The 22259-nt window shown below is 51.1% G+C and overlaps 8 protein-coding genes across 8 annotated transcripts; 4 read left to right on the top strand and 4 right to left on the bottom strand.

The window, feature by feature from the left end:
- Positions 1-213: 213 nt before the first annotated feature.
- ALTATR162_LOCUS4167 (uncharacterized protein) lies at positions 214-1246 on the top strand (the record flags this gene model as incomplete). Its single annotated transcript, XM_043311777.1, has 3 exons — positions 214-694; positions 746-1095; positions 1145-1246. 3 exons carry the CDS (start codon positions 214-216, stop codon positions 1244-1246), a joined length of 933 nt encoding a protein of 310 aa, XP_043167712.1.
- A 701-nt stretch (positions 1247-1947) lies between these two features.
- ALTATR162_LOCUS4166 (uncharacterized protein) lies at positions 1948-5022 on the bottom strand (the record flags this gene model as incomplete). Its single annotated transcript, XM_043311776.1, has 1 exon — positions 1948-5022. The coding sequence occupies one exon, from the start codon at positions 5020-5022 to the stop codon at positions 1948-1950; it is 3075 nt and encodes a 1024-aa protein (XP_043167711.1).
- A 1049-nt stretch (positions 5023-6071) lies between these two features.
- On the top strand, positions 6072-8418 carry ALTATR162_LOCUS4165 (uncharacterized protein; the record flags this gene model as incomplete). The annotated part of the gene is made up of 5 exons (XM_043311775.1): positions 6072-6261; positions 6312-6350; positions 6404-6463; positions 6536-6904; positions 6953-8418. The coding sequence occupies 5 exons, from the start codon at positions 6072-6074 to the stop codon at positions 8416-8418; spliced, it is 2124 nt and encodes a 707-aa protein (XP_043167710.1).
- Positions 8419-8596: 178 nt separating this feature from the next.
- On the bottom strand, positions 8597-9310 carry ALTATR162_LOCUS4164 (uncharacterized protein; the record flags this gene model as incomplete). The annotated part of the gene is made up of 1 exon (XM_043311774.1): positions 8597-9310. One exon carries the CDS (start codon positions 9308-9310, stop codon positions 8597-8599), a length of 714 nt encoding a protein of 237 aa, XP_043167709.1.
- A 381-nt stretch (positions 9311-9691) lies between these two features.
- Positions 9692-11143, bottom strand: ALTATR162_LOCUS4163 (uncharacterized protein; the record flags this gene model as incomplete). The annotated part of the gene is made up of 1 exon (XM_043311773.1): positions 9692-11143. The coding sequence occupies one exon, from the start codon at positions 11141-11143 to the stop codon at positions 9692-9694; it is 1452 nt and encodes a 483-aa protein (XP_043167708.1).
- Positions 11144-12336: 1193 nt separating this feature from the next.
- Positions 12337-17620, bottom strand: ALTATR162_LOCUS4162 (uncharacterized protein; the record flags this gene model as incomplete). Its single annotated transcript, XM_043311772.1, has 6 exons — positions 12337-13501; positions 13556-14022; positions 14070-14507; positions 15799-16086; positions 16141-17510; positions 17575-17620. 6 exons carry the CDS (start codon positions 17618-17620, stop codon positions 12337-12339), a joined length of 3774 nt encoding a protein of 1257 aa, XP_043167707.1.
- A 1494-nt stretch (positions 17621-19114) lies between these two features.
- On the top strand, positions 19115-20010 carry ALTATR162_LOCUS4161 (uncharacterized protein; the record flags this gene model as incomplete). The annotated part of the gene is made up of 2 exons (XM_043311771.1): positions 19115-19615; positions 19672-20010. 2 exons carry the CDS (start codon positions 19115-19117, stop codon positions 20008-20010), a joined length of 840 nt encoding a protein of 279 aa, XP_043167706.1.
- Positions 20011-20233: 223 nt separating this feature from the next.
- On the top strand, positions 20234-21430 carry ALTATR162_LOCUS4160 (uncharacterized protein; the record flags this gene model as incomplete). The annotated part of the gene is made up of 1 exon (XM_043311770.1): positions 20234-21430. The coding sequence occupies one exon, from the start codon at positions 20234-20236 to the stop codon at positions 21428-21430; it is 1197 nt and encodes a 398-aa protein (XP_043167705.1).
- Positions 21431-22259: the final 829 nt, after the last annotated feature.

The following is a 22259-nucleotide window of genomic DNA, read 5'->3' as shown; positions in this document are numbered from 1 at the left end:
CACCTGCATCCTGCCACCGTGTCCCTAGTGTCATACAGCAAAGGCGGCTGTGGCGGAACATGATCCGCACTACCGAGACACTTAAGTTGGCGAATGTCTTCCCCGCGACTTCCTGATTGATCGCCTTGTCATCTCGTGCTTACCCACATACTTCTTTACTGGTAAGAGCTGCATTAACTTCCACCTTGTACCTTTACAGCTTTGCAAACCGCCATGTCTTCATCTTCCGGATACCAAGCTATGCCAGGGTGGTACTGGCCAGATGACGCGCCCAAGACAGAACCCTCTCACGCGACATCCTCGTCCACAGGTTCTCCGTCCCAGCCACCACCTTCAGGCACCTCCGGTACCAGCGGGAACACTTCATCGCAGTCGCGCAGCTCTAGACGCACCCACTGGCCGCCTAGACAATGCAGGATATGTCTCGAAACGGTTCAGCCTACATTCAATGTTCCCTCACAAAGTCTTCCTGGCTTCTTACAGTCTTCCAATGTGGTTTACGAAGATGAGAGCGGTCGTTTGATTCGTCCATGCATGTGTAAGGGGTCGTCCAAGTATGTTCACGAAGCTTGTCTGCAAGCTTGGAGGCATGCAGACCCTGGCTACGGACGTAGAAACTACTGGCAGTGCCCTACTTGTGGCTTCAAGTACCGACTTGCGCGTCTAGGAGTTGGGCGTTTCATAGGTAGCATTGGTATGTCTTGCTATCATCGCTTCAGTATCTAGAGAAGCTAACAGACTGTAGGTGCTCAGGTTGGTTTAACTGCCATTATATTGATTTCCATCATCTTCGTACTTGGGTTCGTCGCCGATCCTATTATAAACCTGTATCTGGATCCATGGAGCTTCTTGTCCCCTTTCTCTTCAGGATCTGACTACGCATACTACTACGAGGACGAAGAGTCAGCTACCTGGTACGAGCACTTTGCAAAAGGCTTCGCCAGCATGGGTGTACTCGGGTTTCTGAAAGTACTCATCGCTAGCCCGCTGTCTTACTTCAGAATCGGAGGCGGTCGAGGTCGAACGACTGGTCGAGACCGGTATGAGCAGGTTAGCTGGATCATCATCCTCATAGGTGTTGGCACTTTTCTAGCGGTATGTGCAGAAGCTACTTGCATTGTACGCAAACACTGATAGCAACCAGGCAATCTATAAGGGAGTCCGTGTGTGGAGTCGCCGAACGCTTGAGAAAGCTGGCGAACGAGTCATGGATGTCCAAGGCGATAATGATGACGATGACGAATAGTTGCGACTGAATGCATGCAAACAGTTCATCGAGCAGTTGCTTCTCAGTACATCTTCACTCAATGATTGGTTTCCTGAAGTCCGCACTTTCTTAAATTGCCACAAGTTATTCCTCAATACTGTGTCGATTAGTCTACGTGCGAAGATCAAATCAGCCCATGACCTCCATATCGGCATTGCGCGTTTTGTGCTCGCCGGCTTTTTGGAACGTGGCGCTACCCGCCTCTGGCACTCATTTTGTTCTATCTTGCCCGCTCTACCCTTGTGGGGTTCCTTTAGTTTCTTCCTTCAAAAGAAGAAACAGACAGGAACCTGGAGCACCCTTCTGTGGCTTGAACGACATCAGGCCTCTGGCACATCTTTATTCAGCACTCGTGAACGTAGGAAAGTAAACAATTGCGTGATTGTTCGTAAAGGATTATTATTGGGAATCACAAACGAGATTATACGCCCCCTTGGTCACTCACTAGTGACACTGCCATAAATCCCAGATAACGCCGCGGGTATGTACCTCCGCAAAGAAATGCTGCGAAGCTTGTCCGTCTAGAATGACGTCGCTTGCTTCACGATACCGTATGCCCAACCGAATCCGACCAACCCAAGAACAAACGAAAACCGTACAATACAATATATATAGGCCCAGGGTATCACTGTAGAATATTAAAAGCCACCTCTTCTTCTTCTTTTTCTTCTCCTTCTCACCTAGTGATCAGGCTTACCACCCTTCATAAAGACCCTCTTCGTGGCACCAACCTTGCCTAGGTCGCCAAACTCCGACTTCTTTCCACCCACAGCGCTACCCGGGCGACTATCACCCCTGCTATCGGTCCGCTCAAATGGTGGATGGCTTGAAGTGATGACGTTACTGCTCACGGTGCGAGCTTGCTTCATCATGCCCTCAATCCACTCTAGCTTCTCGCCACTAAGATCCAGCTTCTTCGCTTTCGGACCCGCAAGTCCGACTTCCTTGCCTTGCCAAGAGCTGCGAGAAGAGGCCGACGAAGGCATAGTCGGGTCTTCAGCAGCGCCAGGTGTTCCGGTGATGAAGCTGGGCATGGGCGGAGGCGCTTCATCGCTTGTGAAGTAGCTTAGACCAGATGACTTCACAGGTGTTGTGTTAGGGCTGGCCAAAGGAAAGCCGACGCTAATTCGCCTCTCCATTTTGCTCGCCCTACTGTCTGGTCGGGTGGGAGAACTATCGGGGTTCTTCACCTCAAGGCCTAGGACCTCAAACTTGCCTTCGCTTGCTGTCCTGCGACCATGGTGCTCAGCATACTGGCGCAAGTACTCGCCCAAATCAGACCAACCGCCGCCGACGCGGACCATGACACGCTCACCATTTTCACCAACGCGGCGGATGAAGAGCTTGATAGGTTGTTCTTTGCCAGGTTGTGTGAGATGATACAACTTGATGTCGTTATCGCCTCTTGCGGCTGCTGCGGACCTCCGTCCGGATGCAGTGTTGTTCAAGTCGAATTCGCTCTTCGCAGGCGACAAGGTGAGCTCGGGAGACTTGAGGCCACTAACCGAGCGAGCTGCGCGCAGGTATCCGCGGCTTCCTTTTGCCAGAAGGCCACGAGCTGGCTTGACTTCAGGTGCATCGGGACCCGGACCCGATCTGAGTCTAATGCGGCCAGGAATCGTTGTCAAAATGTCAGAAATCTTTCGCTCCAGCTCTTCGGCGCTGCTGGTAGATTTCTGAGCGAAATGTGTTGGTGGCCATGGTGCGCTCGCTGTATCATCCGTGGTGGTGGTGGTAGTACTCTGTACAGGTCGACGCTTGGCCATAGCTGCATTGAGCTCGGGACGCGGTGCTCTCATAGAACGGTTGGTTGCGTTGCGAACTGAAGGAGACTCCTCCACGGTACTAGGCGGGCTTGAGTCTGGTGAGATATCCGTTGACAGCGAACTCAAACTACCTCTCCACGAACGTGGTGTTTGTGGTGGCTCCATAGTGGGACTATCCTGACCATCGTTTTTAATGATAGTGGGGTTGCCAAAAAGCGCCAGAGGGTTGGGTCTGTTCTGTATAGATGTCTGCGATGACTGCTCCACTTCGGTTTGGGCTGATAGAAATGCTTCAGATACTGAGTGAGCCGCAACCTCGTCCAGGCTTTCATCAAGTTCGTATTGTACAACGGTATCGCCCTCCTCAAACTCTGAGTCTTCGTCAACAGATGGCTGTTCTGATTCGAAACTCATATTCTTTGGAAGCGTGGTTGCAACAGAATCCGAAGCAGTTGAGGTCCTTGATGGTGGCGCAATGCTTTGTCGCAGCTCAAATTCTGTAGCATCAGTCTCTCCAGACACTTGCCGTGTATTGTTGGAGCCGGTCGAGGTGTGAAGTGTTGAGTTGCTGCTACCAGATGCGTTGAGGCCATAGTCTCCAGAGAACATTTGACGAACAGGTGCACTGCCAAAGTAGTCATACGAAATGGCTTGACGGCTGTTCTGTGAAGCAGCTTCCTCTGGCGATGCTTCAAGAGCAGACGCGACGGAGTCAATTCGAGCACTGGTAGCATCTGGTCTGGCACTAGCGGACTGTACACCATTGTTGCCGGGATTGACTGATGAAGATGCTGTTATCGATGCTCGTTCACCGCTCGTATACGCAGTCGTTTTGGTGTCGCGCTCTGGAGTCAGCCCAAGTTCAGGGGCGAGGTCGGAGGAATGTGATGTCTCCTGTGTACCGCCCTTGTTGATGACGCCAAAACCATCGGCTCGCCTTCGCACTTCGAGATCGATTACCCTCCTTCTTGATTCATGCTTCCAGCGCCCATAGTCAGCCTCTGTAGATTCAAAGACGTCTATCCAATTCTCGGGTAGGCAGTCCTCTTGCCCTTCGAGAGTATCGAGCATCTTGTCTAGTTGCCTCCCCAAGTCGCTGACTTTCTGATGAAGCACCCGAGATATAGTGTCTACCGCATTCTTCCACTGCTCAAAGGCGGCATCGGAATTATCTGCTGGCGGCTCGATGGCGTCCCAGCCTAGCCGCATAGCTTTTTGCGCTGTGTCGAGCTCGCCGGTGTAGCGGGGTGCTTCGCGGAGGATGGAGACGCGGGCCGTCCAGGTGCTTAGGCGGGCTTTCAGCTGGGCGTGGTGCGGTAGGGCGGATAGGAGGGTTTGGGTGATGAGAAAGGAGAAGTCGTCCATGACCTTGTAGTGTTGGCGATTGGCCTCGTAGCCAGCAGAGGATGGTCTTGACCTGCCTGCCGGATGCATATCCAGCACATGCTCCTTCAGCTCTTCGACGTCCAGCTTCAGCATCTCGTCGGCGATGTCGTCTAGCCTCGCATCGTGTTGCTCTACCTCGACCGACAGCATCGACCCCCAGTATTCTAATGGCGGCATGGCATCGGCGGTGTCAGATTCAGCGACGTGCTCCCTAATACGCATCTCGATGCTTTTCCTCCTCTGTTCGCAGAACTCGGCGCTGGGCTGCTCGAAGCTGCCCGACCATCCCCATTGCTCAATCTCGGCACACCATATCTTCAGTCGTTGCGCTGCCTTTGCGACGCGCGAGCCCAAGTCTCTTTCGGCGGCGGTAAGGGTTTCGATGCAAGAGAATATCTTGTATTCGTCGCGTGTTGTGTCGAAGGGCATGGGCTTCTGGGTGAAGGCGCGGAGAGTGGTTTCGGGCGACAAATCGCGGAGGCGGCTCTCTTCCGAGCTACCATATGCCCGGCCCCTTCTGCCTGCGGGCGACATGGCTGGTGATGGAACGCGACGAGGTGTTAGAGGCGGAATCATCCGCAGGGGCGAGGAAAAGACGTCCATGGCGATGTTTGTGGTTGGGATGAAAGAGCGACTGGTGACTGTTGCGACAAGGAAGGTACAAAGGAGACGAGTCTCAGACAGAGCAAGTCGTGAGTGGGTATACGACTGTAGATGCGACAGTCATTGATTAGTATCCTCTGTCTCCCTCCCGTTGCCGTAGTGTTTGCGCTGCCGGCAGCCCGAATGTTTGTTGACTGACGCAGTCTTCGCCGAGCATCTTGCGCCGTGCACTCTTGCATCGTTCACCCACATGTTACTAAGCCAAAAGCACTTTAGCCGTAGATCCCAATCGGATTCGACGCCCACGCCCTCACCAACATTGCGCGTTGTCGCGTCAAAACGGCACCTTGATGGACTGTAATGCTATATAAGGGAGAATCTCCCAGTGTCTTCATAAATCACGCCCAAGCATCGTCTTTGCACTTCTTACACTGCCAAGCGCACCGCGGAACAAGGCAAACCTCTCCGCGCTCCCCCGCATTCAACTTCAACCGGCCATCTTGTGCTCTGTGCCGTCTACGCAGGATCATCTCAAAGTAATTACTACTGTTCCTTTTCTTCGGACGGCTTTCGGGTCAGCCTCTGGCGACGTGTGCGGAACGGCACCGTCGGCATGCGCGACTTTCCGATCTGCTATCTGACCGTCAGATTCTGACCGCAGAAGATACGGGCAACTCTGCCTACTCTCCTCCTCAACCCAGACGCTACCCCACCACGTATATCGTCATCCTTCCCTGCCAAGCACATTAATACCTGCCCCGCGTCTCTATCTCACTGACCTTCCGGAGTGCGTTAGCGAGTTGCCTGTATACATCGTGGTTACGCAGTGCTTGCATCTAGCTACAGTTATCCGATGTCAAAATACGACGCACGCAAGAGCAGGGAAGTCGGCACGTTCAATTGCCCTCGAGTAGCTATCCTCTGAATGGAAAGATTGACGTTATCATACCGAACCTCGAGCGAGCTGCCTGGAAGTATTTAAGGTACCATGCGTCCTACAGTTATGAGGTACCATTCTGCCTCTGTGAAGTGCGCATTTGTCAGTCAATATGAAGGCAACACTTTTGGCACTCGCTGCCATCGGCGCGCAAGCCTGCCAGCGTGAACGTGCATTCCAACATCACCCCCATAAGCATGTAAAGCGGCAATCCGTTTTTCCTCCAGCCTTGACACCCAATGAAGAGATATTGCTGAACTCCTTTGATTCCGTATCGATATCGGAATGGTCATACTACTATAGTATAGCTCACTAAAGCTCAATGAAAAGGACGTATACTAATGAACTGTAGCTCATGGCCAGCATTTAGCTGGTCAGAACGAGTCGATGGGTATTCGAGACGTCTTTCCGACTGACAAGGATGACAACTAATCATGACCATAGCACAGTGGACCGCCGACAAATGGTCCGAATACGGCTTCACGTCAAGACTCGACGAATACTGTACGCATGCGTTACCCGGAACTTCACCAGTGTTCCTTACGAATGATCAAGATAAACACTAACAATGCTTAGATGTTTTCCTCAACTATCCTATATCGAACTCGCTGCAGCTCACATACTCCAATGGTAGCACATACACCCCTACCCTTCTGGAAGATGTACTGGAAGAGGATGAGACAACCAGCTATCCCAACAGCGTTCCGGTCTTCCATGGCTATAGTTTCACTGGCAACGCATCTGCAGAATACGTTTACGTCGGAAGAGGCCAGCAAGTCGATTTTGATCGCCTCGAGGCTCTTGGTGTCGAGCTTGAGGGCAAGATCGCACTGGCAAAGTATGGTGGCCCATTCCGTGGTCTTAAGGTTAAGAATGCGCAGGATCATGGTATGATCGGTGCTGTGATCTTCACTGACCCTGGCGATGACGGGAACATGACTGAAGGTGAGCTCAGTTCATCTCTTGCTAGGCATGTCGACTAACAGTCTCTAGCAAAGGGAGTGGCTCCATACCCTCATGGCGGTGCGAGGAACCCTTCAACTGTCCAACGTGGATCCGTCCAGTTCTTGTCTACTTATCCCGGAGATCCAACTACTCCTGGTTACGTTTCCAAGCCCGATTCTCCGCGCGCAGATCGTACCGACATCACTCCACAGATTCCGTCTCTACCTATTTCTTGGATTGAAGCACAGCCCCTTCTACAGGCACTTAACGGTTTTGGAACCAATGGCACCGAAGTCAATAGGACGCGTTGGATTGGGGCTATTCCCGGAGTTGACTACTTCACAGGTGAGGGATCTGGTGCATCCCTATCAATGAGCAATGTGATGAACGACACCTACGGCACCATCTGGAATGCCGTTGGTATCATCAACGGTACGCTCGAAGACGAAGTCGTGATTGTGGGTAACCATCGCGACGCTTGGATCGTTGGTGGTGCTGCTGATCCCAACTCTGGATCTGCTGTACTGATCGAGTTAGCCAAGGCATTTGGCGCCCTTTCTGAGACAGGTTGGAAGCCGCTGCGAACAATTGTCCTCTGCAGTTGGGACGCCGAGGAATACGGTCTCGTCGGAAGTACTGAGTGGATGGAGGAGTACATCCCCTGGCTCAAGAACGCCGCGGTATCCTACCTCAACATCGATGTCGCTGTCAGTGGGCCCATCCCGGACGTCTCAGCGACCCCAGACCTACACGCTATCGCTACCAGTTTGATGAAGAAGGTCGTGTACCCTTACCGCAATAACACTGGCCTTACCATGTTCGATGTCTGGTCGCACGAGAGCGGCGAAGTCGGTGTACTAGGTAGTGGAAGTGACTATACCGCCTTCCTCCACCGCGGTATCGCGTCCATCGACATGGGTGCTGGTGGTGGTCCAGACGACCCAGTTTATCCCTATCACAGCAACTACGATTCTTACCATTGGATGGCGACGTTCGGTGACCCTGGCTTCATCACTCACAAGGCTATGGGTCAGTTCCTCACCCTACTCTTGTACCACATGGTATCCGACCCCGTCGTGCCCCTCGAGCCAGCGGACTACGTCTCAGAGTTCAACACGTATCTTGAAGATCTCGAGACGGAGATCAGCAGCAGTAACTTCACTGTCGACCTTACGAATCTCACCGCCGCTATTGCCCAGTTTGAAACGTCAGCCCAGGAGTTTGTTGACTTGAGGGCTCAAGCTGTTGCTGCGAATGATACTGAGCTCATCACTGTACAGAACCACAAGGCGCGGGATTTCTCCAGGGGCTTTACTTCGCAGGGTGGTTTGCCCACCAGGGAGTTTTACCAGCACACCATATTTGCCCCTGGCCGCGATACGGGATATGCGCCTGTGACCTTCCCGGGTATCACAGAGAGCATCACTTTTGATCAGGATGCAGAGTTGGCCCAGGAGTGGGTGCAGAAGACTAGCAGCGCGATTCTGGTTGCTGCCAGCATCTTGAAAACGTAAAGGCGTGTCAAGCCAAGGAAAAGAGGACGTAGTGACCAGTCTTGGGGTAGAACAACTACTCCAGTGACGATGTTGGTGGTGAAGAGATAAGTCATTAGTAGGGTAGAAAGAGTAATGATAATGTATGCTGGAGAGTATCTCGCCTTCGCTCTCATAGAGCGATCTGCATCCCACCCACTCATTTCACAACAGCGAGCAAGAATCCATCATAAGACTTCTCACCAACCGTCTGCAGCACCACTCCATCTAACCTATCGTCCTTCCCCACATTCTCCACCACCCTCCTTGCTCCCGCGATCCTCGGATCATCCGTCTCCTCCGCCAACTGCCCCTTCCTCACCACATTATCCACAATAACACACGCACCCGATTCACACATCTCCAGCGCTAAGTCAACGTAGTTCCAGTTATTCTCCTTATCGGCATCGATGAAGACAAAGTCGAATTTCGCCCTCTTACCCTCCTTGACCTGCTGAACAAGGTCTGGCAGGACATCCATACCAGCCCCAAGTCTAACCTCCACGCTATCTCCCAACCCAGCATTGTGGATATTTGCTCGCGCGACCTCGGCATGGTGGTTATCAACTTCGATACTCGTCACTTTCACGTTGGGGCTAGACGTCGCGAGCCAGATGGTGCTGTATCCGCCTAAAGTGCCTACTTCGAGGATGTTGTTTGCGCGTGCAAGGCGAGCAGTGAGCTGGAGGTATTTACCCTGCGAGGGCGAGACAGCAATGTCGGGTAGACCGGCTTCCTGGGAGGCGTCGAGAGCGTGTTGGAGGGTGGATGGGGAGGGGGCTGTGCGCGTGGCTGGGTGGAGGTGCGAGAGGGAGTAGGCGTCTACGGCTGTCCACCGGGGATCTTTTTCGTGGGATTGGCCTGGGCGTGACATGATGGATTTGAGCTTCAAGTTTGAGGAGCCGAAGAGTTTGAAGATTAGTTACTGGTTAGCTACGCGTTCTCGAAACGCGGACCAACGCGTCTTTTATAAACAAGGCTACGTGTGTGGGGTCGGACATATCGCATGCTATACACATCTCGTGATGTAGCTGCCTGGCGGTGCCCATGTTGCGATTATTGGACCACGCTGTTGAGGGGTCGTGGATGAGTGTTCAGCCAGCTCAGGGATGCCTACTATGATGCCATCTGATAAGCCTAAACCCGAGCTACGATCTCCGATATCGCCGAGCTTACGAAAACGCAGTCCAACACAGGAAGCAAAAACACGGAACAACGAACTCGAATAAGGGGACGACGCTATCAAGATCGATACTCAATACGCCCTTTCCATTTCATTTACGTACTCATGAACCACATTTCGAATAGCTACTTTCCTCACAGCAGCAGCAACTTCCTTCAACGTTCCCTTTGAAGCCTGGTGCGCGAGTCGTCGTGCTTCAGGAGGCAATGGTGGAAGCTCTTTGTTTACATCCAGTGATTTGACTCGAGTAAAGTGCTTCAGAGGACTGGGCTTGTAGGGGCGGTGCACTGAGTGGATACCGTGCGGGGCAACCTTGGTAGAGTGGGTGCTACTGGAGGGTCTCGATTTGGTAAGCATGGCAGGGCTGTTGCGGCTACCTCTTTGGGATTTAGTGGTGTTGTTCGCCATACTTTGGCTTGCGCGAGGGCTGTTGAGGGGGTTCATTGCGCTGAAGATGTGGGACGAGGTAGAGAAATCTGACTGGACATTTGGGGCAGCGGTCTGCTTTCTGTGTGCCAGGTGACAGTGGCTGTCGCGATTGACATATCCCTCACTCACGCGGGAAGCTCGCAACGAGGAATGTTCGATCTTGGAGAGTTTGGCTTGCAGCTTCCGGTCCACCTCGTCCTTTGGATTCGTGTTCAGCAAGTGATTCGACGTCTTTTTGCTTATCCTCTTCCAGAGTCCGACTGGATATTCTTGAAAATTGGGAATGCTCGCAGCCCTTGTGACTTCATGGATTTCATCGTACTTCCTTTTTGGCCTCCACCAGGACAATGCAGTCGGTCTTGTTCTGGCTGCTGTAACATCGACTTCCGGTTTCGAAAAGTCGGTGGAATCAATCGACGAATCAGAAGAGAAGCATGATTGAGACGCGTCCGGCTCATTGCTGTAACATTCGTGATGAGACTGGTCCAAATATCCGGAACCTCTCACCCTGATGGCTAGCTGTTCCATCTCGCCGGTCTGTCCGTCTCCAGGAAGATTCTGTGTCTCGTCTGGCTCATGGTAAAATGGTTCAATGCCGATTGAACTCTGGTTTTCTGCTCCGCAGCTTGTCTCCCCGGTTGTACTTCCGCTATTTCTAACACTTAGTGTTGACGCCTGACTGTCTCCATGACCAGAGGAAACGTCCCATTCGGTAACTCCTGGTTGACGTACAGACGACCACGATGTACTGTTACGTACGTTTGGCTGATGGTCGACCGAGAGGCTATGTTGCGCGATATCGTTCAGAAGGAGGTCGCCATCGTCAAGCGAATATCGCGATACGAGCTCCGTGATATCGTCGAAATTTAGTTGGTTGTTGCGGAGCAAGTACGAGAACCTGAGCCAGTCTAGATCGCTATGCGGGCCAATAGTGAACACTGTTGGCGTGCGCGGGACCTCGAGATATACATCTTGTAAGTATTCTTTTCGAGCACCTGCTCGCCTAAGTGTATGCACGCCGTTTTTGAAACTCGGGTCTTCGTTCTGGTTGATTTCGGAAGCGCTGTCCTTTCGCTGTCGCCGACGCTCTTCCATAAAGACTGCGGAATTCACCAAGGCGTAGCTGTCTCTAACATTTCCACCACCTCGAAGAGGCCATGGATCATCAAAACAGCGTGCAAATGGCGAAGGCGAAGACGCTGGTGAATCCATCTTGCGACGTCCACCAAGAAAACTCACCACCCTGACAGAATCATCGTCGCCCCCAACCACCTCCCTCGTCAATGGACACTCTTCTTCTTCCTCTTCTCCGCCACAACAACTGACGCGGCCTAGTTGTTTTAGCACAGTTTTGAACCCTGACCTGGCTTCCCGAAGCAATGCCCGATCAAGGCGTATCCCCTCCCCATGAAAAGCAGCTATCGGTCTCATTCTTTCTTCTCTTCCACTCTCTAGCATGATTTACTATGTTCGCGTAACCTGACTGCGCACGACAGGCACCACCCTAACCTATATTTGAGCACCCTGTGGACCTGAATCTCCTTCTCAACCTGATCTGGTCTCAAAACTGTTTGTATTACTTCCTCCTGGTTAGCCGACTTTAAGACCTTGATGAATTCAGGAACGTGGCTGCAGGTGTAGGAGCGAAGATAAACGTATGGATATACTGGGAGTCCGGATTTGCGAGTTATCGCAAGCTCAGTCTGCACTGCTGCTACTAGTGGAGTCTTATCAGCCGTAATCTTTCTTCGTAAGTGGCAAGGGCGGTCCGATTGCGGTGCTACGCAGGAATTAAGAGATGCTAGAATGACACATACAGTTGGATGTTGGTGTTGTGGCTTGCTGGCCACCCAGTCTCTATATTGGGGGCTGATACAACACGATTGTGCCACCTCAGCAGGAACTGCGAACCTCGTATCGCTGTCACATGTCACTTGTTTTGAAGAACATCTTTTGAAAGCTCGAGAAGAGTGCGAGATCGGTGATCTTTGTGAGGTGTTGACGTTGCACCGCAGATCTCTGTCCGTCGATCTAGCGTCGTGAATGAGAGCGATGACTAGGGCTAAGCAAGGGTTGAAAGGTTTTCATTCAAGATATTGAACTTGGCCGCCACCTAGTCCATTATTACCCTGTAACAGATAACACCATATGATGATGCCCATCTTTGTCCCGCACCCGTCTTCGGATATTGTGCGTGTAAGGCATGTCTTGCCAAACAATAACGCCGCGCTTGCTAAAATGATCAAGTATCAGGAAAGGTCCAGATCTACACCATCCTCATCGATCCCCTACGCGCCATAGTTCTGTTCCGTGCTCACAGGAGCATATCCAGTTGGGGCATGGCCCATATATCCCTGATTGGCCACCGGATCGTGCCCCGACATTGGGGGGCTCATAAGCGGCGGGCTCGTGAGAGGCTCCATGGCGTAGCTTTGATGCGGCGAGTTGTACTCCGTGCTTTGAGTTGTGAGTGGCCTCATGTCTTCGGGTTGCGAGCTCCACCGTGCTGTTTTGCGCATCTCTTCTAACCCCGCGTCATGAGGCACATGCTCGTGTAGCACACCCGTCTCGTGTACGGGTCCGTGTGGAATATTTCCGTGGCCATGGTACCCATGCTCTTCGTACTCCAACGCATATGGCTTCCCGCTCTTTTGGAGTCGCCAGTTGCAATATATCGAGCTAAGTTTGTCGATGACTAGGATGAGGAATAAGAGGACAACGCAGATGGGTAAGAGCGCAGGTGATTCGATCACAGAGTGCAGCCGCTTTGTATCGGCCATTAGAGCCAACATTGCGCCGCCGACGCCCAGGGCAAGGAAGCGCGATATAATGGACGTGAAGTCGAAAAGATCGGCTTTGTGACGGCGAATCAAGAAGAGAAATATGATCAGGCAGATGAGAAGGAGGCAGAAAGACGACCAGTAGTAAAGGTAGACGAGCTCGAATCCTTTGAGACCGACTTCGAGGGGACTGTAATCTTCGAGTTTGTCGACTGGAATCTTCATGCCGAGACCGGTATACATTCCGTTGCTGAGAAGGTGAGATACGTTCTTAAGCGCCCCAGGCCAGGTACCATCGTCATCGTCTTCACCCATGTTGTACTCTGTAGTGTTCTGCGGCGAGCAGATGCCCGTAGCGTTCCCGACAATCCAGATAGCCGACTCAGCCTGGTTGTAAAAGCTTTTGGTTTCAAACTTGCTGTCTAGCTCGAAATATTCCAAAAGATACTGTAGCTTGTCTTGTAATTTCTGGCCGTCAAGGTGGTCGTCCTGACAGTATTGAAGGATGGATGTGGTAACTTTCCTGGTATTTTTGGCGACATATCGAGCCAAGGCAACTTGCTGAGAACCCTCGACTACACCAACAATGGCAAGTTGGAAGGGAAAATGTAGTAGAGACCATATTTGTTGCCGGATGGTCCCGTAATGACCGTGGGGGAAGTTGTCAAAGTAGCTAGGGTTTTGTTAGCTTTGGGAACTCATAGTTTCTGTACCTGCGTATACTCACAGAGCCCATATCAGCACAAGTACGACAATGATACACATGATCAAGAAGCATCCTTCGACTTCCAGTCCGTGCTTTCCCATCATCCTACTCACTGTCTTCGTGACGCCGATTGCACCCTCGCCAATAACAATAATCGTCAACAAGCTCATGCGCTCCATCAGATGGGTCTTTTTGAAGCTCATCATGCGCCAGATGCACGATATAGCAACGACTCCGACGCCTTCAAGTATCATAACGACGTACCACACGAGGTAAACGAGCCGCCTGCTATTGTCGCCTTCGGTTTGGAAAGCGGGTGTCATAGCGGCGAATGCACCCATGCTGACTGCATAGATGGCGAACATGAGAATGAGTGGGAGGTAGATCTTTCCATATTTCGCTCTCCAAGTGAAGTAAAGGACGACCAGATATTGGATGGCGAGGAGACCACGGCTGATGACTAGTGTGTAACACAGGATACGGAAGTTCTGCATAACTCAGTATAATTTGCTCGAGGTGCGGATATCAAACTTACCGTATTGTTCCCCTTGCCATTCGAGTTTGCTGGGTTGAATTGGCTTCCAACCAACGCCAAACCGACAAATACGATGAATTGGATCGTCTTGCACACGCGCTCATAGAGCGAGTCTCGTGCAAATCGTACATCATGGAGTGTGATCTGAAACCAACACGACCATAATATGCCAAAGAAACCGATGTATGCCAGCAGATAGTCTATGTCAGTAATAGAGTGATAGGCTGTGAAGGTTGCCAGATTAGCAACGAAGAACAAGTCGAAGAAGAGTTCCACGCTATTGGCTTCATGTCGTTGAGAGAACACCAAATGTTCGTGATCGGCGCCAACTAGCGGGGACTCGATAAATGGTGTTGTCTTGTGCAGCCGTTTGAGATGCTTTTCCGCATCGACATCTCGCTTGTGGCCGTGGAAACTCCAACCCATACTGCCAATCTTCTATGTAGTCAACAATAAGGGAACGACTACAACGGTCGAGAAAAGGAGTAAAAAGGTTTAGACAATGATAGACGGATGTGCATACCAAGACAAACAACACGAGCTCGATTCGGCCCTGCCGAGATTCTTATGCAAATCCTATTTCGCATGCTACACGCGACACGAGATAGTCCCGCGAGCTATGGCCCATGTTCTATCTTGGGGCTGGAAGCCCAGGCCAGCAACTACGGAACCGCCTCCAGTCCGCTAGCAACGATGCCAATGGCACTGCATAGTGGCTTGTTACACAATCTCGCTGGCTGGTCACCCAGGAGGGCTAGAAGATGCTAAGCTGGAGGAAGCTTTGAGAATCAAGCCTGTGCGGGTCGGGCTCAGCAGCGCGCCAGCACAGCAATGCTGACAGCGCCATCGTGTATCGGGAAAGCACAGAGGATGAGATTCAAGACGGCAGCATGCCTAAACCCAATCATTTCCTGCACGTGAGGCTTGGCACGCTGCTGTAGACGGGCCGTTAGCGGAATAAGCGTCTTGTTTGCGGCGGAGGACCATCGCCAGCTAGCCTCATCGTTAGACGAAGTCATTCTTGCAGCATTGAAACAGATCTCTCTCATGTGCATTGGCAGAGGTGCTGCAGTAATACTCATACACAGCCCAGCATCATTCGTCGGCGGCGGTCAGCTCGGCGTTGTGGGTTGCCTAACCTAGCACCCATCTGCACTCACAAACACTTCTCTTCAACCGTCAACCCTTACCCAGCCCGCGTTGCGCAAACATTACTCTCTTCCTGCTCCCGATGTTGCATGCTTTCCCCCTCCTCGAGCATGCTCGCAATGCCGGGTCGTACACAAAAATACCCGGAAGGTCTGGAAGCGCATTTTCATGCACCTCGCACTTCATCTCTGACAGCTCGCCTAAGGTAACTAGATGAAGGCCTGCTATTTGTGGACGGGAGGAACCGCAAGCAATATCACTGCTGCCGTCTTATGAATATCATCACGCCAAGCTTCCACCGCGGTAAGACAATCTCTCGGGTCATCATCTGCCCTTGTTGTGAAAGGGCCTCCCGTCAATTTGTTATAATAACCGAGACTGTGGTGAATGTTCAGATAACGTTTCATATCGGAATTAGTTATTGGCCAAAACCTCTGCCAGATGAATGTATTCTAGATCCGCCATACGAACGCCGCGCTGAGAGACAAGATTTAGAGGCCTAAGCCATGCAAATATGCTGTGATATATACTGAGTTTCGCGCACCTCTTATTTCCGTATCAGTCCTGTGCGTTCATTTACTCCCTCGCCAATCTCTTCCTCTTCATCTTCATCTTCCTCGTCTTCATCACTGAATCCTTCGGCTTCCAGTCCCTCTCCACGAATCCCGAAGCTCAAAATGAACCCAATAAGTGCGATACCAGCGAAAGTACCGAAAGGCAAAGCTTCGCCTTTGGGCTTCAACTTGGTGGCAGCTGTAAAAAGCGAACCCGAAAGGAAAGGACCAGCCGCGCGACCGGCGGCGGAGAGCGTCTGAGCGAGACCATTGAGCGTACCGAGCACGTTGTGATTGGGTGCAGAGTTGGTGATCTGTACAAAGTCAGCATCTGTAGGTCACGATATAATGGAAACACAGTAACTTACCATAAGGAGCGCAGCTGTCAGACCACCGACACCTGCAATCGTCTTAATTACCAGCACGACACCAAGCTCAAACCACAACCAGCCAGCACCGGAGCCGATACCCTTGTACCCCTTACTCTCTTTATAGCCTACCCAGGGCATGAGACCGAAGGCTGCGATGAACAATCCTAAACTGATTCTGTATGCCATCTTATTGCCGAGCTTGCCTCGGAGCCTGCCAAATACACCTATCTGGAATAGTATTGTTATGGCGCCAGCGAAAGACAAGGATAACCCGACAGCTTCAGGTTTCAACCCGCGTCCAGTAGGTGGTTGCTCTTCCGCAAAGATGGGATAAAGGGAGTTGTACGAGATGTTCGCGAGTTGGAATATGAAGTATGTTACGAGAAGCAGGACAGTATCCCGGTTCAAAATCTCCTTGCGCGTGAGTTCGTCACCGCTGCTATGCGGGAAGAGCGTAGGTGCAGACTCTCCAGAAGCGTCGGAAGCATCGTCTTCGTCTACATCGTCTTGTGTGCCGTCCAGCGAACTGTGATTCTTGTGGTTGCCTAACAGGCGTCGTACGTAGGTCGGTCGTGTCGAGCTTGTAAACTGCCACATCCATGAGAACAGGTTACCTAGTCTCTTTCCGAGAGGAGGTAAATTCTTAGCTTCCTCCAAACTCTCTTCTAGGAAGAGCATGCACACTATCAGATCTATCGCGAGGATGAGGGCCGAAAAGAGGTTCGGAAGAAGATACGGATAAGGATTCGACTGGCTCTTGTTGAACGGGTTTTGGTAGAGCACCAAAAGCCCTCCCACGATCGGTCCTGTTATGCCACCGATACCGTAAATGACGGGCAGGTAGGTAAAGGCGCGCGACTGGTTGCTTCGATCCGTAATCTCACCCAAACATGTCGACACAACGCCATTGTTTCCGTTGACAAAGCCCATCAAGGCCTGGACAAGTATAGCCTGCCATAGTTCTCTACAGAACCCAAAAGCCAGGAAACAACACATGGTCAAAAAAGTGCCCATGATGATGACTGGCTTTCGTCCGATCTTATCAGATAGCCAACCCCAAAAGAAGTTTGTTGTGAATTGCGCCAACGCAAAAGACGATGCGATGAGCCCGACGTATAAGCCTGTCTGTCCATCCTTGACTTGGGGGAAAGATTTTGTCATCTCTGGTAGATATGGGCTTATCGAGTTGAGGGCTGTTTGCTCGGCGAGAGCTATGACAGCTAGTACGATAAGCTGCCTCGTCGGCAAAGGCGACTCGTGGTGGTTGTTGCTGCCATCTTCGGAGCGGTTGCCATCTTGGCCGGACGGGGAGTCAGACGGTGGTCGACCGCGAGACTTGGGGGGAATAGTTGGGAAGGTAGTATAATCTGTGTGCCGGTATACAATGTCAGCATATCTCCTCCTGGCGATTCGCATAAGGATTTTGCCTACGGAGCGTTGACCGGCGCGCATCAAGGGCTGGCCGACTGGAGGGCATTGTCACCGAATGTGCTACCTCTGTGAGGCCGAGTTATCACAGCAAGCTTTCGCATGCATCGATGCGCGGGTATGTTGTTGTTGATGTTGTGTACGTGTCGATGCTAACACGGGGCAATACAACACTGTAGGGTAACTATATAGCGGCGCGATTGGAGAATGGTGTACTTGGATGCAGGAGGCTGAAAGATGCGCTTTGCTGTGAAGATTTCAGGCTGGGATCTCGCGCGGCTGAAGGTACGTCATTATCGCAGGAACCCGCTTACTTGGCGCGGGATCTCGATGCTGTCTCACGATCGCGCACTCGACTAACAACTTTCTTGTTCGCCTTTTCAAACAATGTTCATTTTTCAATTCCACTTGGACACGTATGATTGAAGAACGTTGTGCTGTCTGCAACCACTCACTAGCCTACCCTATGGCTTTGCGAACAGAGAGATCATGACTTAGTTCTATCTCCATGAACATCAAACCATGTTCGCATCATGCGAACAGGCTAGACAAAGCTTGGAGAACGCGAGCGCGGCACGGACAGATCGCATTGCCGGTTACCTTGGTACCAGCGGAGGCTGGTCAAACTTGACACGAGGAGCCGAAGACAGTCAAAGCTCGACTGTCAAAAGAAAGCATTAGCGCAATAACCACTGATAGCTTTAGGAGCAGATCTCTATTACTGGTATCTAAAAATATAAATGCATGCTGCAGTGCAAGCACATGCTCGATTATCTGTTCAAACGCAGAGCGAACAGACACATGAAATACCCAAAGACCAGGACACAAGCACATGTTACCAAAAGCGGCATTCTGGGCTTGCTGCCATACGCATGAAGCATGTTTCCCCCACAATTTGTTTAATTACCCCAAGGATTGACCCCTCAACCTCAATCTATTACGCCCCGTCGGTTCGCCAATGCCACACGAGAACACCAAAAGCTGTCTGAAGAGATACGAGTCATCGGTGGAGGCAAGCTCTCGAGGTCATCACCAGTCGCTTAGATCCCAGCGGACTTATAGAGTCATAGTCCCCAGAAGTCGCTCAAACCTTCTCATACATCAGGAACGCGCTGCTATGCTGGTTGTTCTCGACATTGGGGGTGCAGGATATCGCACAACCGACTGATCCGCCCGTGCCTCCTATCGCTTCGATATCCATTTGTTTCGAGTCACTTGACAGGTGTCCTGTGCCTCAATCACTGCTCTGCAATGCTGATGAGCACATTAGGACCAATACATTCAAACGACTTAGATTACTGTGACGCCAAAATGCTGTTTCTGGACTCCACTGTGGAGATTTCAGGCATACACTGTTCGCAGGAGTCGTGAGTACAAAAAGTCGAATTGGTCCTTCACAGAAGGGCCAAGATACAGTGGTCTTTGTTTGAAGGCCCCTTGCTCCATATTCTAATTCAACTACCTTCCATCGCCTCGTTCTCATCAAAAAAAATTCCATCACTCTCTCTTGTCACCCAAAATCTTTGTGTATACATTTTCAAACATGCAATACTACACCTTGCTTCTAGCCCTGGCGGCCTTCGGCTCAACTTTTGCGAGACCGACACAACCACAAATCACCAACACCACAACTTTACCCACTCACTTCGGTCTGGTTGTGTTCCCACACTACCAGGCTCTCGACATCTTCGGTCCTATGGACCTTCTCAACACACTCTTCATGTACTATCAAAACTCTACCCTCGTGCCGCAGTTCTCAGTCCTCAGCAAGACCATGGATCCGGTAACCTCAGCCATGATGACTGGAGGCTTTGGTCAAGAGATCATGCCAACCACAACCTTCTCAGATTACTTGGCAAGCCGCGGACAAGGTGTGGCTAATCACACGGTCGTTGCGAAGAACAAGCGTCAAGGCCATGGTGATATGCACATGCCTCCTGCGACCGACAAGGGTGATATCGACGTTCTCATCGTCCCTGGCGGTGGTGGTACCCGCAGGAATATGACTGAAGAGATCAATTTTGTCAAGCAAACTTATCCAAAAGTACAACACACTCTCCCCATCTATCCTTCCACTTCCACTAACTAACCATCCTACAGCTCAAATACATAGTCTCTGTCTGCACCGGCGCAACTATCCTCTCCCGCGCAGGTATACTCGACGGCCGTAAAGCAACAACGAACAAGGCAGCCTGGCCATGGGCTGTCGCGCAGGGTCCTAACGTAGACTGGGTACCGACCGCGCGTTGGGTCGAAGACGGCAACATCATCTCAACTAGTGGGGTTTCGGCAGGCATCGATGGCATGTATGCGTTTGTTAGTAAGGTGTATGGTGAGGACGTTGCCCATTTCTTGAGTTTGGGTTTGGAGTACAATCGTGAGATAGATGCTCACCATGATCCTTTTGGTAAGATTTGGGACGTTCCGAATGCTAGTTAGATTGTTCTATTTGTAAGAAGGATAGAGTGGTAGTGGTAGTGGGTTAGGATTCAGTGACGTATGTATAACCCCAATGAGGTAGCACAGTCGCACCGCATCTGCATCTACATCTGCGTTGTCCCTGCACAGACCTGTTTACTCTCAGCTTATCTTACAATCATAGTTTACTTCTCCTCCTCTATCTTCTCCTTATACCTCATACAAAGTCGACGCTTATCACTCAATGTCCTCGACGTCCCAAACTCTAGATCGCTCATATCTTCCTCCCCGCGGCGTAGACAACGACGACACCGCCTTCCTGTCATTGGATCCCGAGTTGAGAGAAATACGATGCGTCATTCTGCTACCTGGATCTGGAGACGACCCCATCGCCTGCGAATTAGTTTATACCAACATCAACGAGAATTCTAGTGCTCGCACCCCATACATTGCATTATCTTACTGCTGGGGAGATATTGAGGATACCGTTGAGATTATGCTTTACGGCCCCTCGAAGGATTCATCCGGCGCGTATCAGGAACCAATCATTGCGTCATTTCGGATCACACGAAACTTGCATATCGCGCTCATGGCCTTACGCAATGACAGCAAGCAGTATCTGTGGGTTGATGCCTTGTGCATTAACCAACAAGATCCGCGAGAGAAGACGCATCAAGTTCAGTTGATGGGAAAGATCTACTCGTCGGCTGAATCAGTGTTGGTGTGGCTGGGGCCGGACGATGAATATAGTCGGTTTCTTATGAGGCTATGGACGGAACACCTACATCCTCTCATAAACAGACTCGATGGCGAAGCATTGTCGAGTCTATACGAGGATCTTTTTAAGAGTCCGCATCCGTTGTGGGATGACGTGGCACAGGACGAAACACTCATCCAATCTGCGCTCAATCTCAATGATGCAAGGGTGGACGAAGTCTCGCCTGACCGGTACAAGAAGGCGCTATGGATCAGCTTCAACGGTGTCTTAGGTCGACCGTGGTGGAGCCGAATATGGATTGTACAAGAGGTTTTCTTGGCTCCAAGGAGCGAGGGAGGTGGCCGCAAGGTCCAATTTAGGATTGGTGATAATCTATTGCATTGGCAAGACACATTGCATACTAAGACTCTATTGCCCGGTTACGGTCCTCTCTCTGTTAGCCAAGTTTGCCACTCGTGGTACTCGCTTATCGATATGGACGAAAGGCTCGTGGACCTAGACATCGACTTTCTGCTCAGGTTTACGTCTCATTTTTGCGCCTCAGATCCCCGGGATAAACTCTTCGCATTACTCCAACTGGCCTCAGATACTAAAGAACGCATGCACGACCCCTTAATCAGGCCTGATTACACAAAGTCTCTGGCAAACGTCGTGGATGACTTGGTACGTTGGAAACCAAGTTTAAGTAAATATCGTTGTCTGTTTCACGTTGGAGGCATATGAAAGGACGATCTTCATGACCGATTGCCTGGGTCAAATGGAAAGAATGAATGCATTAAACATATCTCTTTTTTGTGCTAGCAACATCTTATAGGTAACTCCCAAGTAAGGAGAACAGAGGAGTAAGGAGAACAGAGGAGTAAGGAGAACAGAGGAGTAAGGAGAACAGAGGAGTAAGGAGAACAGAGGAGTAAGGAGAACAGAGGAGTAAGGAGAACAGAGGAGTAAGGAGAACAGAGGAGTAAGGAGAACAGAGGAGTAAGGAGAACAGAGGAGTAAGGAGAACAGAGGCTACGGTGTTTGTCTCATTACCAAGGACAATGGCAGTATAGTGCCATGAGTCAAAAGATCATGCTGAGAATTACGTCTCTTGCCCGGGCATCTCTTCATGCAACTGGTGGGACAGCGACTTGCGTCGAAAGCCGCCGCGTTGGCTGCGGCTAGGATGGCACTTGGCGCAATATGCTAGTGCACCATGGGGTTCACAGATACAAACCTACCGCAATGTAGGACTACAAACCATGTACTTTACCTTAGGATGATGCCTACGATCATGTGGCACCTCAGGACACGGGGAAATTCACAACGTGTTGACGACAGTGCCAGACTAGGTGGTGTCCTAATGTCAGTACAATGCACACACAGAGGGTAGCATACCATCATCACTGTCGATTGGAAACGTTCTATTGTAAAGATTCGCATTAATGACAGAGTTTCTAATGTACAGCTTCAGGAGCTTACTGACCTTTCATGTCCGCGACAAAATTCCGAGTACTTCTCGTTAGTTCGTGATGATGACGACGACATGTAAGTCCTGGAATGATCGAAAATC

The sequence above is a fragment of the Alternaria atra genome, assembly GCF_907166805.1.
Source record: "Alternaria atra isolate CS162 genome assembly, contig: 23, whole genome shotgun sequence".
Lineage (NCBI taxonomy): Eukaryota > Fungi > Ascomycota > Dothideomycetes > Pleosporales > Pleosporaceae > Alternaria > Alternaria atra.
The sequence above is the reverse complement of the archived record's forward strand: the minus strand, read 5'-3'. Positions and strand labels throughout refer to the sequence as shown.